This window comes from Tribolium madens, unplaced genomic scaffold, assembly GCF_015345945.1.
Source record: "Tribolium madens isolate multiple individuals breed KSU strain unplaced genomic scaffold, Tmad_KSU_1.1 Scaffold_19;HRSCAF=116;Tcas5.2_LG9, whole genome shotgun sequence".
NCBI classification, from domain to species: Eukaryota; Metazoa; Arthropoda; class Insecta; order Coleoptera; family Tenebrionidae; genus Tribolium; species Tribolium madens.
Window position 1 is genome coordinate 6,520,450 of NW_025400983.1, and position 14,401 is coordinate 6,534,850.

General features: G+C 34.9%; 1 protein-coding gene across 10 annotated transcripts in view; it reads left to right on the forward strand.

Moving 5' to 3' along the window:
• The window catches only part of LOC123016086 (calmodulin-binding transcription activator 2), a 120,252-nt gene that overhangs the window by 72,832 nt on the left and 33,019 nt on the right, over positions 1 to 14,401 (forward strand). For all 10 annotated transcript variants that reach the window (XM_044416309.1, XM_044416305.1, XM_044416311.1 and 7 more), the window contains one exon: positions 6,303 to 6,394. In XM_044416309.1, coding sequence (XP_044272244.1) covers positions 6,303 to 6,394 — 92 coding nt within the window. The remainder of the gene's footprint in view (positions 1 to 6,302; positions 6,395 to 14,401) is intronic.

The following is a 14,401-nucleotide window of genomic DNA, read 5'->3' on the forward strand; positions in this document are numbered from 1 at the left end:
ATTTAAGAGAAAACTTAAAGTTTAAAACAAATGATTTAGAATTTCTGAGGAAAAGATTAAAAAAATTAGCGAAGTAAAATTTTTGAAGAAATGGTTGTATATCTTAAGAGATAGTTTAACTATTTTGAAAGGAAAAGGTATAAAACGACTTTAAGATGGCGTGTTAATCAAGCAAGGCTTTAAAAAATGTATTAAATACTGTTTAGACACTTTTAGTTGTCTTCTTTCATAAATACAGTAAAAATTGTGACAATAGACTCGTATTTAAGCGTTATTTAAGAACTGAAAAAAATTATTTTTTTGAGAGAAAAATTTAAATAAAAAAGTTTCTAGGGATAAGGTTTGATCTTAAAACGATGTTAAAAAACAGAACTTCTTTCTTACACAATTCAAATAACTTAAGTCAGTTACTTTAACATAAATATGAAAGAATGTTTTAAACAGTTTGTTTTGTTGTATAATTTGTGTGTCAAATTCGCGTATCTCATCAAAAATGTTTTTATAGCTTTAATCCGCCTAAAGAAATTACGAGTCCAGTCTGTTTGTACATAAAGCAAGTCTGTTTTTTTGTTCTCGGGCGGCATATGGGGCGAATCTAGTTTTTATGTGATTTCCACGCTTTTGACGTTCTGTAGTTAGGTACAATAGCGACGTCCCAACTAGTAAATATTTCGTCTGGCCCGTCGAACATAATAATGCCTCATAAATTCCGAGCAAATGAATCAAAGCACAAACAAAAAGAACAGAAGAGAACATACACACACCAGCCACCATAAGCGCATCAAAGAAAATCCGAAGATAAACATTGATTTTGGAATCTGTGGTCGTCCACTGAAGCACAATAATAAATAAGAGAAGAAAAATAAGTGTGTTTTCTTTCAATCGTTTGGAGCAGGCGGCCCCGCTAACAAATCACCGACTTGAATCGGCCAACCGCAGGCCAAGATGGCTCATAACGCACACTTGTACGTGGACCACAAGACTCCTTTATCAATATACGCCGCAATAAATGGCTCACGCATGACGAACTTACTGTTTTACGTGCTGATTGTGTTCGGCGGTGATATTGCGATGCCGAAAACTTGCCAGAACGTTTCAATTTACGATCTGTTACAGCGCTTTCAGAGACGATTTCTCATACATAAAATATTTACTGGTGATAACTGACCGATTTTCACAGCACTTTACAACCGGAAACGACGACTTAAACCGCACAATAAATCCGCACGAGCGCCTCTTTTAACGACGGCCACTTTTACCGCGAGATCTGGAGACAGTAATTTATTTATTTTTCATAATTTATCCAAAAACAAAAGCAAACACATCCATTGACACTATACAACATATTCGTGTCGCATGAAAAAAGGCGATTTTTATGAATTCGATGTAGGATAAAATTCTTCAGAGTTAAGTAAATAAGTCATTTACGGTGTAATGTTTTACGGTAGTAACTACTTAATTAAATTAATTGTTATTTACAGTTTCATTTTTCTACTTACACGTGTACATTTTTTCACAGGGACACGCAACTGTTTTGATCTTATTATGTCAAGTGAGGTTTCAGTGACATGCAAGCTTAGCAAAAGTAATGTGATGTTTATTTTTTCACTATTTTAATAAATTTACATGCATATGTTAAAATTTGGTGGAGGCGCCAGGTTAAAATTTTAAGAACATTTTATATCACTTTCTTGTTAACATTTGTCGTCACTGAAAATTGAAATTTCTGTAAACTGCAATGGTTATGGCCATTGTTTGCGATAGTTTCAATATAAAATGTAAGTTTAGTTTATTCGCATTTCAGCAAGGAAAATACCTTAAGAACTATTTATGCAAACATAAATTTCTCTGCACCGAAGCGAGTAAACAATGCGAAAAGCATCATCATTGTGGAAAATATACGATTATACTTTGAACTAAAAGATAAGCCTTTGAAACCAGCGATTTTAAATTAATTAAAAACAAAGTTTTTTCACTAGACTATCGGAAATTAAAATGGATTTTGTTAATATCATCGAGCATTATTCAAAACGTGTTTGAAACACTGACCTAGACTTCGAAAATAGAAATAGCACGCGTACTGGAAGATCGATAAAAATAAACAACTATTTTGAATTTCAAAACACACCTACTTGTTAGTATAGAATAGATTATCTGAGCATTGGACTGTGTTCAATTTTACATTAAAGAGTATTTTTTTTCAATGTCGAGTTAATTAAGTTTAAATAACGTTTTGTTGTGTGAAAACAAGATAATTTCGGTCGTCACGAGGTGAGAAACGAATCGAGCTTTTAAAAAATGCGAAAAAACATCGCAATAAATCATCGTTCTTGACTGCCCCACTTCCTCTGTTTCGATATCTAAAATAAGAGCAAGTATTCCTTTTGTTTATCCTTTGTAGCTTTGATCTCTATTGTTTTGTTTTGTATAAATACTCGAAAAATTTCACTGTAACAGTGTCGACACATCTTGTTGGAAAATTAATTGGCGGCTTTGCTCTAATTTAATGGATATTTATTACTTGATACAATTAAACTTCTAAAGCCCAATGGGCCTATTTATAGGAGAAACTAGTTAAATTGTTACAAAGTTGGCACGCTGTAAAGAGATTATCTTGTGTAAATTATTTAAGAGCAGTCCTAATTAACTTTATCGGATATTTTAAAAGGATTATTTTCGCTCGGGGAAGATCATAACATTGCCGATGATAAATACTGACTAACGAAATTAACTTAAAAGCAGCTTAAGCAACGCGGCTTTACTCAAAATAATTAATCGGGAATATCCATTCACATGTAAAAATTTCGTTGAAGATTTTCATTGACATTAATAAAACGTAATTCCCCATCAGATAAATAACTCATTTATTTCTTGGGTAAATTGCGCTACTTAAACAAACAATCAATCTAGACGAGAACTGTGCACTAGCTGGAAGCACATTTCCTAGTCCTCGTGTGAAATTACAAGAATAATTGTATTATTGCAACTTCCTGGAGTAACTCGAACCAAGTAAGTAGTCGGAGAGAACGAAGATGTTTGCCGAAGGGTGGAAACGTACTCGTATAATCGAATAGCGCCCTTCCAACTATCGCAACTAATTGTTTCGATAATTTATCCATTTACAATCCGGTTTATTTACTCAGTTATAATTTAATTATCTCTCTTGTTTTCTCAAACGTATCGCTTTCATAATGTAAATCATATATACGATATTGTCTCGCCGAAATCGTTTTCCAGACACATCTGTTGACGTGCTGGCGAGCTTCAATTGCGTCATTTTCACGGCTTTAATCAATTTTATGGCCAAAATATGCTTCATTGCTCTCTCACTTCCATTACTCTGCGGTTATACAAATTTCAGCGTCTCTAGCAACATCTCACTCTCTGGCTTCTTACCGAGAGAATATAAGATTTCTACAAGCGACCATAAATTCCAACAAGAGAAACATGAAAGGGACTCGCTCATAATGCATAACCGAATCGTACACAACTGCGAGCTGGTGAAAAAATCGATGGCGAGCATAGCGAATGCGTTTATTATCGAGATTTTGAATAGCCGGTTAATAAATTGAGTAAAGATTTAACTCATTAAGTAACTAGCACAGGTTTGAACTTCTCATTTATTTTTTACGTGTGGTGGGGTTTGTATAGTAAATCATAGTTTTTTTAGTATTTTGTATATCGGTCAAATACGTTTTTTTTTATTTTAGTGTAATAAAAATGAAAGCTCACGAGACGTTCGAAGGCGATGATGTCGCCTAGTGATCCGGTGTATTAATTTAAAAGCAGCAGTGGTATCGCGGCGGACAGCAGATGGATGTGGAGACTTGAGAGTTGAATTATAGAGGAGTTTGAGGCGAGCAGCTGGTGTCACACGAGGCGACGCACTCCACGGAAATGAGTATATATATGAAGAAAGACGCGACTCGACTCTCCAAATAAATCCATCTTTAAATGCATACGACCGTTAGTTTGCTTATTTTGCGATTCGCGTTGTCAATTTTTAACTTTTCTACGTGCGCATCTATTATGCATATAGTGTTCGACGATTGTAGAAAAATTATTCGGTGTTTGTTGCAAGGATTTAAAATAGCACTGAACTATTTTGAGAAACTTCTAAAGTGCAACGGACAATCGAAACGATTCCTGCTGGCCTGCATCTCTCGAGGGATTCCTGGCTATTTTCACCCGAGATCGCTACGCTGACTTTTACATTCGAATATTATCGCAAAGCACTCGTCACTGTTCATGGATTTGCGCCATTATCGAATAAAAAGGCTGGAGGAACTTTTATTTCCCACTTGTAGCTGCCAGAAATGCCGCAGGAGTTGCACAAGTTGACAGGTTTTTACATCTTTCCGGTCAATACCCTTATTATTAATGAACAGAAACAGTTGGCCTGAAATCTCTTCTGTCTCTATTTTATGTAAAGTTTGGGACATCTTTGATTAATGATTTAATAGCCAACAATGGGAATTCATTCAATCGGATAAAAATTTGTGTTGAAAACTTTCCAAAACCGAAGAAAAACTTGCAGTCGTTTTAGGTTTTGCCGGGTTGCTCTGTATAATTCAGTAATTTCGTCCTTGTAGCGAATGGATAGAGTATTGGGTGTGTGATTTTCGAATTCAACAAGCGTTAAGGAAACGCCATAACTACAAGCGTCCTAGCGTTACGACTTCGCTTAATAGATACAAAAAGAAGAGAGGGTCTGCTTTTCGCTTAAACAAAAGGTCTAAGCAATGCATTTGAATTGTTGCTTAAACATTTACGTTTATGGTGATTATAGTGGAAGGTCCGGAAGTCGTTTATTTGTGTGTCTCTCGTGCAGATTTTTTAAAGAATTTGTGATCGATTTTCCGGGGCGGTCCTCTTGATTGTTGAACGTGTCTTTCGACGTCAGCGTGGTGGAGGGTTGATTTTACGGTCCGCGCGCCGAATGTGCTGATGCTGCTCCCAGATGGGCCGACTTCTGCCTCTACTCACAACTCGAACGACCGACGGATGTCCTTATTTATCGGCGAGTCCTTGCCGACCTTCTGATTTATGGCCGGCTGGGAGTTTTTGTATACTTTATTATAAGGATCACTGTAAATACCAAACGGGACGACCCAGACTTATCTGAGACATCGTATTCTGCAAGATTTAATGACGCTTTTTGCTGTCAAAAACAGAAAACGGACTTATTTACTGCCCGACGTATAATTGCATTTACAATTTTTAACATATTTGAAATACCAATGAAATGAGAAGGTGGTTGGTATCGAGGGAGTTGAAACGTTTTCATCGAAGAGTGTGGAGGCACTTGCTATGGTAATTGAATGCCTCTCATTACCCCTAATCCAGTCGACCTGGGGTGGGCTTCAAGTCCCTCAGCAATCAACCATCACAACATGGCCGCTGTTCACTTAGCTCATTAACAATCTAGGTGTCGATAGAATCGCATTATGAGGTGAATTAACATAATTAAAACATAAGTAAAAACCATAAATTCGTATGAGATAAAAAAAGAAGAATTGTTTAAGCAATGCATTCAGAAATCGTTAAAAAAGTTTAAAATAAAGCTTTTCGGCAGTGTTTATTAAAAAAATTAAAGTAAAAATCCGTACTTAAATAAGTATTTATCAACCAGGAGCTCTTAATGAATCAAAACACAATCTATTTCTTCTACAATAGTGTTATAACTTTTATAACAACTCGATTTACGTTTTTGCTTTGATGTTGCAATTTCTGTAGCCTGTATCTCGATGCTTACTTTGCCATATAAATAGTTTTAATAGATTAATGTGGGGACTCGTTTGTGTTGAAATTAATCAGACTATGGTATTTGTCGAAATTCTCTTGGGACTATCTCGTCAAACACAAATCTACTCGAGCGAATTTCGACGTAATTGTTGTCATCTTGGTTTAGATCGATCGAAAAAACACCCAGTGTGTAGTTTTATTGGATATTGATAGCATTTCAAGCCGGTTTTAGTCGAGGATTTAGTAATTGTCGGTTGATGCATTAGTGTTCGACATAATCTACTGAAGCACTCTCTGCGTTGAAAAACCTTCTTTTATACAACAAAGACTAATACAAGCGACCGATCACCTTTCAGCTTGCCACTGATATCAGCCTCTCTTCACTGAAAGCGTATAATTTCAAATCAAATATTAGCGGACTTGAACTCGGTTCGCTCTCTGTGTTATCCTGAAAGTAAACAGATCTTAATACCGATTCTCGTGTCAAGTCCTTCTGGCCAAGCAGCATTATCCTCTTCACTGACGTAATAGCTTTACTTAATTAATGGTTTTTTCAGACGGCGAACCTATCAAACTGCCTGAAAATCTGGAGAGTCTTCCTAGGGCCGACCATTTCCCCACGCAAAGACACCGATGGAACACCAACGAGGTGAGTTATTAATCTCATCTCGGTGCTTTTTCTATTTTAATTTATAAAAGAGTAGCCGTCGTTACGATATGTCATATAAAATTACAGTATAATAAAATAAATGACCGCCATCATCACTAAATGGCCACAACTGTACAATTTCAGCGTTTCTTTGAACCAACAACTTTACGTTATTGTTATTACATCGCTTTATTGCAAGTTTATTCCTAGTTGAATGTCTGACGTGTTTTTGGAAGACACTGTTGTGTTCAATAAACGAAACGTTAAATTTTAGGACTCGGTATACATCATAAATTATTAAAATGGGTTTTTTATTGTGATATAAATGGACCATGGCCCAAGAAATGGCTCGGTTCTGTCGATAAAATTCAATTTTGTGCTTTTTTGAATTTTCTATAAATTTTTGTCCAACAAATCAAGTAAATTTAGCTTCTTGTGCAATCCCTGTTGTAAACAGGCGAAAAAAACGGTCCTTTCAGGTTTTGTCGGGTGAAAAAGCGCTATTAAAACTTTCAACGGCAAAACGTGCCTCAAGTCATTGCGAGTTGCAAGAATGTCATAAAGTCCTCTCTACGCAAGACATTAATTCTCAATTTGGCGGCGTCTGTTTGCGTAGTTTCGGTCTTACTTCCATCTAATTTAACTTCTAGATAACGTTTTCTCGGGGCGTCTTCTAAATTCGGCCGTGGGCATTTTATTTTGTGTTTTGTACCGGAATTACTTATCTGTATTCAATGCCGACGTTCTGATACACATTGCTAAGGTTATCCCTCCAGATTCCCGAACGCAAAACACGGGAAGACTCACAATTTTATGCCTGAAATATTCGCTTTCTCCGCGAGGAATAACTTTATACGTCTTATATCCTTTTTCGCGAAAAAAATGTATATGTATTCCGGACGTTCAGCGATTTTTGCTCACGCATATAAATATCGAGCGAAATTATCGCAGAAAGCCCCGTTGTCAAGTCTTGTCTTAATTTTATGATATATGTGTACCCTTTTAAAACCCAAGAATTAGAAAATCAAATTTAATGGAAAACACCCCAACTTTCTGGGAGTTTTCAGATCGATTGTGGGCTACTTCCAGACATGAATATCTATCACTGGCTTAAATAACTGTCACCTGAATGGTCTACACGTCATTTCAACCCACGAGAGTTTACCAGACCAAATTCGAAAACATCTCAAAGGAATTCGAATGGAATAAATTCACAAAGTACGACGAGATGATAAGAACTCTAATTACTCGAGGCGAAAGCAACGCTTTTTAACACACATGTAATTTAAAATCGCAATCGATTTAATAACACATTCGTTTCGAAGAAGTGTGTTATTATTTCCTTGATTAGGAGTGGATTTTATTCAAACAAATGCGTTTTTTTTTTACATTATGAAGCGAAAATCTTGATAAGATTTGAATGGAATTATTGAGTTTTGCATAACTTGGAATGGAAGTGGATTAAAGAATTTTAAACTCATTACGGTTTTATTTTATAATTATCAGATGGGAATTAGTTTCAAAGATTTACTACTAATCCATTCAGCTGTTGGTTTTAGAAGTCCGAAAAACTCTTTATCACAATTGGCATAACTAATTTGTTTCGCAAAATAATCATTTTTTGGCTTTTTACTCCTTACCCTTTTTTATTAGAAAGTACACTGAAATAAATAAATTTCAACAGTCTAAAAGAACTAAGATTTTCTAAGGATAGCTGGCTGCTAGTGCTATAAATAAAATTTTGGTGTGACGGGTTAAATTGTGTTTTTGTTTATCATTCCTATACCAAGAGGATCCAATCAAAAGTACTTAATATGTAAGACAATAATAAGAAAAAATAAATGAAAACAAATGAAAGTATTTTTTTATTACATAAGACATAAAATAATAATTGAAATTTTGTTCGAGATATTGATTTGTGGTGCGTGATTTGTACTTTTTTAAATTTCTGACAATTCGTAACCCTTTGAAATCAAATCGAGTTCGTCCCAACTCCGGAAAAATTAAAAATTACGACACCACTCTTTCGTTCAGTATCCACTCTCTCGTCACCCTTAGTTTCAGTGCCGTTATACCTACTCCTTAAAATTTATGACGGGTGAAATTTCATTGACCATAACAATATTCAGTCATGTGATAAATTTTGAGTTTTTCCACAAATTTTCCACGTCGGTATTTTATGCCCGAATTGACGTGGGACTTTTGGCGGGAAGTTGGATAATTAAATTAAGCACAAGCAACACTCGTGGAAATATTAACGAGCTATTAGTGTTTCACCATTCTGGAGGAGAGAAGCTGTTGTGTTTCAAAACTCGAGACACTCGGAAATGATACGCAACTACCGTCATAAAACTCGTACGAGTCGTTTCATTTCCAAGAGTGCTTTCGTGTGTCTCTAACGCAACTAAAGATAACGATTATTTTTATAATTTTTAAGAAGCGGTTTTAACAAAGTCGTTCGATTTTGTTGGTGCATTAAGTACGACTTTCGTTCTGAGCGAGATCAAACACTTTTATCGTTGAATTAAATGCATCTTCGAGTGCTTTTAAGCAAATTGCAAAAACGTTTTGAATATACTCGTAGATATAGTATATAAACGGTGGTTGGTTATGTTTACTGGTCAATTACAATTAATTACGTGACGGGATTATTATCTACGCTTTAAAACTTTTAAATTTTTAGCAATTGTTTTACTACGGAAATTATAAACAGCAATTTGATCGTGTTTTTAATTAGCGTTAATATTTATGTCAATAAATTAGCTTCATCTTGGACAACAAACATGCAACGTTAAAGCGGAGTTAAAAATTATTTTTAACCAAACGTTTATGTTGACCAATCTGTTAATACAGCTGTTCTATCGAGGAATGACAGGAAATTACACATTTTTATAAAAGCGTTGACGAGTTACAGATTTTTTGTAATCAATAATCATGAATCTGAAACAGTTTTCCCTTTTCTTCAAATTTTTAAACTATTTCAAAAAAAAAAAAATTTGAACAAAGCAGCTTCGTATTTATCTCAACGTCCGAAAGCTCTGGATCAGAAAGCAATAGAGATGTGCTAAAATAGCGGCCCGGTTAGTTACTTCCGCTTTATAAATTGTCCAATTTCCTAGAAAATTCAGCGATACATAATAAAACTCGTAGTTGTGCCGTAAAATGGGATTTATTGTTGTGAAGCTCAAAAGCTTTCTATAGGAATTATGCAAAAACATAAGTTTTTGCCAAAGCTCGAATTGAATCGAAGTTTTTGAGTGACATGTAATTAAATTCGTCATGGAATAATATACAGAAACATTCAATAAAATTCATTATCCATGATAATAATTATGTATGGAAGCAGTCAATCAAAGCTTTTGCGGTCCGTTTCGATGACTGGTTCCGACATTTTGAATTACTTGAAACCGCGTCAAACGATGATTTATTTTTGTAGAAATGTAAAAATTAGCTAACGAAATAGCGTGTGTTTTCGTTTCTAGATTAGTCGATGAGAAAAGGCACCACAATCTGGGGAGAAAGCTCGTGTTTCTGGAACGACTTCCTGTTATTTAATCATGTTATTACATCATAGAAAATGCTCTCGCATTAAAATTATCGACACTCTTACCGCTAATTTCGCTATCGGGGCGAATTTTAAAATGCAGATAAAACAACAATTTATGCAAGCGGCGGTGCCGATTAAATTTTTTTGTGGATGAAATTGCATGCATAGCCTTACTAAAATTAGACTAATCACGACTAACCCAATTTTTCGACGAGATAATACCGCCTGCAGCCAGCAGTGTGCACCGATCGAGTCGATTAGTCCACATAATAGGACCGTTTCGACTTTCTGAAACGACTTCCATCAAAAAATTAACAACGCTTGATAATAACATCAATCGATCGATTCGGAAAGTTTGAGCGAACTGACACGCGAAGAGAGGGAGAAATCCGAAACTTTAAACAAGCCAAATCTGCAATCTACCATAAAATAAAAATAAATTTTCGAATTAGACCTCGACTTGCTCGATGTAAAACAGAAAAGTTAAAACATCCTGAATAAAACAACCGGCACAAACTTTGCCAAATTAGAGAAATTGCTGAACGTTCCTCAAATCACCGGAACTCGCGAGAAGTTCGCCAACGACTTTCTCGCCCATTTTACTTCTCGATTATTACAGGCCACTATTTCGTATCGCATATTAAATAGTGCTCTAACGACTCAAAATTTTTCGTCTTGTATTTTGTATACAAACTAGAAACAGAGCGTTTTGTCGGCTTTTCAAAATTCCAGTTCATGTTTAAACTCACGAAACTCCCCATTAATTATGGTCAATAAAGACGTAAGGTAACCACAAGCTGGCCCTAAGTTTTAACGACCGTTCTGTGCTCTGTGATATCCCTCTAATGATTCGTCAGAGCTCCTCTCAGGTTAATAAACGAGGCAAAAATGTCCTTCTGGTTTATGCAATTATGGTTACGCACCGTCATCATCTATACTTACCCTCCTCTAGCAGAAACTTTCAAAACAACCCTCATATATTTACATCACTGTGTAATTTGTTTTTAGGTGAAACCCAAACAAAAAAGTGTTTTTTTTTTTCTCAGCAAATGTGTTTAACAATTGATTTCACAATTTGTTTCAACTTTCAACTTTTACGTAGAAAAATATTCTCAGTAACCCTGTGCATATGTAAAAAACGATAAATAAATAACAAATAAATAATTTATTGTAAATTGAAGAACAGGTAAATGCGAAAGCACATCAAGGGATTTTAGCAGGAGCTAAGAGGATGTAGTAGATTTTGATAAATTGGAAACGAATCATTCCTTTTCTTGATACTTTTTCTTAAAAAGGCAAACAATCCGTACATCATCCTGCTTTACATTTGCTAAACGTTGTCCTAAATTTCCATATGAAACCTCTTCATCCTTTCGCGTCTCGAACTATTTCGACCGATTTTTTCCGGCCTCGAGAGTTGATGCTAGGGGTTGAACTTAATGTTATGGGATCTCCCTTTCAAGATGGCAACGGCATGAAATGGAACAAGTTTAATTGTTTATTTCAATTTAGCCTGTGTCTCTTAATAGTTGTAGGGTTGTTTGTTGTTTCAGTGCTGGTACGAAACATTTACTCCCTTACGAGAATACTTCGCCAAACTTATTGCTGACTTTAATTTAAATTATAACGTCCCGACGTCGCTTCGAATGCTACTTCGCCTTTAAAAGATTCCCGACTACAAATACCCGGAGATTTACAAAGCTTTGCTTTATAAAAGAAATCTGTTTGCCTTCTTCTTTCGGCACAGTTTTCGAGTTTGTTTTTAAAACTTGACAGAACCAATTATGGCGGAAGGTGACCGCCATTTTGCACGTGTTTGTGTTGTGGTCGAGGTGAAATATCGTACAAACACACTCTCTAACCTGTGACAACACAACCCTCGACCAGATTGGATAACACGCAAAACTGTTATTACACACAGCGTGCGACTGCCGTTCCTGCCGCTGCTCCTGCTCGATTGCGATACGGCCCAGCCCAGGACCGCTCATTATACTAAAAGGCCTATTCCGCTGCCGAGGACAATGTTCATAATGACATTTATTAAAGAAAATTAGAGCTGCGCGGCCGAAGCAAAAAACACCACAAACAAAAACGAATAAACGACAATTTCGACGCCATGAGCAAGTTTTTTCATAAACGCAGATTCTCAAATTTAGACTAAAATAGCACAGAAAAAGTATAAACATCAAACACATACTGAAAAATTAGATGACTATTACTACAAAAATTTAAAACAGATGCTTAATAATAATAGTAATATTCTTAAGTTAATTACAGCTTTAAAATTACGCACTTAATTGTCATAACTGCCCTTAGATAATGACTTTACTTTGAAATTTCTGCAACATTTTATACACTTTTCTTTGTCTCTTTGACCTCTCGGAATGCATTGGGTTAATTTTTGATTTTTTTTTCTATTTATGTCAAAATTTTGATCGATTTTCGTTTATTAGCTAATAACTCCGAAAATATTACCAATAACCCGCTTGTGTTCCGTTGAAAAGCACTTTATATTTTCGGTCTTTTAAAAAAAAATCATTGTTCTGCAACAAATAGTTATCGAAAAAAATGCTAGAGTTAAAATCTATATTCGACTATAACTTGGAAAATATTGAGAATTTTGCAGTTTTTTCGACGCTAATCGACATCCCAGAACATTTTACAAAGTAAACTTTAAAACATTATAAATTATGAGGTACAGTTTTGCAGCAATTTACACAAATAAAAAAACTGAGACCGTTTTTGCCTTTCAAAATTTCAAAAATTTGTGCTCTATTACTTATAACAGGCTCCTAATAGGATAAAACAACATTACAAAATTTTACTTGGTGTTGATATTTTACGATAAAAAAGCTATCATGCTTTGTTCTTATGCTTATGCGCTGTTGAATGCTTATGCTCTCTTATTTTCTCTTATGTTCTCATGCTCTCTTATTATGCTTACTACGTACATGTTTAAAAAAAAATACCTCCTGCTAATGAAATTACGATTTATAAAATCAAAAAAAATCCGTCGTTAAGGAACGAAATAATTTGTTTGTAAAGTAATCCAAAATAATCCCTAAAGTAATATTATTACGGACTGATATATTTTTTTTTTATAGATATTTCTAATAAAAAAATTAACTTTAGTATTTTATTATTAAATAATTATTAAAACCTACAAAATATACAGTCACATTAACAAAAAAACAATTCGAGATATTGTGGAGAAGTTTTCAAAAAATACAGTGAACAAATTTTGACAGATTTTGTCAGGTTTTATCATCTACTCTTTTACTGACTTTTATTCACGTAAGGTTATGTTAACATATGACACTAGTTACACCTACAAATAAATAGTGTTCTAGGATATTTTTTTATATAATTGACCAATTTAATGCAATAAGACTGATCTGGAAAAAAAATAAAAATTGAATTTTGTAAGAATTTTTACTACCTTTGTGTAACGAGTTCGAAAAAATTAATTGTCTTAAACTCTGTTATTAAAATTTAAAATAATGACATATTGTACAAACTGTATCTGTGCTCAAAAGTATCTCTTTCCGCTCTGAATACGAGGCTTTCAAAATAATTAGAATTTAAAGATTGCTTCGGAATTATTTCCGAACGTTTACTTGAAATAAAACAATTCTGAAGAGAACACGATCTCGACTAGACTCTCGATTTGATCCGATTTGTTGTCTGGGTAAAAATTCCTGTCCATCGTGTTTCGTAATCATTCACGTATTTGGTAAAAGCTCGCACACAAGCCGTTGAAGACGAGACAAACGAGGCGGTTATGTGGGGTTTGGAGGCGGCATTGTAATAGAACCGGGGGGTCAAAGAGCGACTGACCCTGATACACACACAGCAGCGAGGGGTCAGGATCATGGCGCGATCAATATCCCTCCACACATGCAGGACCGTGTCTGACGACGAAAACGACACCAAAGCTGCTGGAAATTAGCATTTTCGATCGAGCAGTGTACAAACAATTGCTTCGATGGGGGACGAATCGTGAAAGTATTATTAATAATTCATTAACGAGCGGTTGTAACCCTTTTTCGGGGTTTCGCGGGAGCGCTTTCGGCAAAAATTTACTTAAAAGGAAATGCGTCTCTTTAGACGAAATTCTGTAAATAATTCATCTTTTGACGGTTAATTCTTTGTTTACTTTTGATGAAACGCTGTAATTAAATCTTGTGGCGGTGGTAAGTATGCCGGGGAAAATTTCTTGATAAATATTTGGTTAACTTTGGGGGTTTTTTAAGGGTTGGAATGTCGTCACGAAACTGTAATAAAAAGTTGGTTTAGAAAAAGCCGAAATTGTGACTTCTTTTTATGACATCCTTAATTACACCAACTTTTCTCTATTTAAACTTCTTTTAATATTAATTTGATTTTTAACGACCTTTGAATAACTGAATTAATCTCACATTAAAGTTAAATGATTTGTAAGAAGCGCACAAACAAATTTT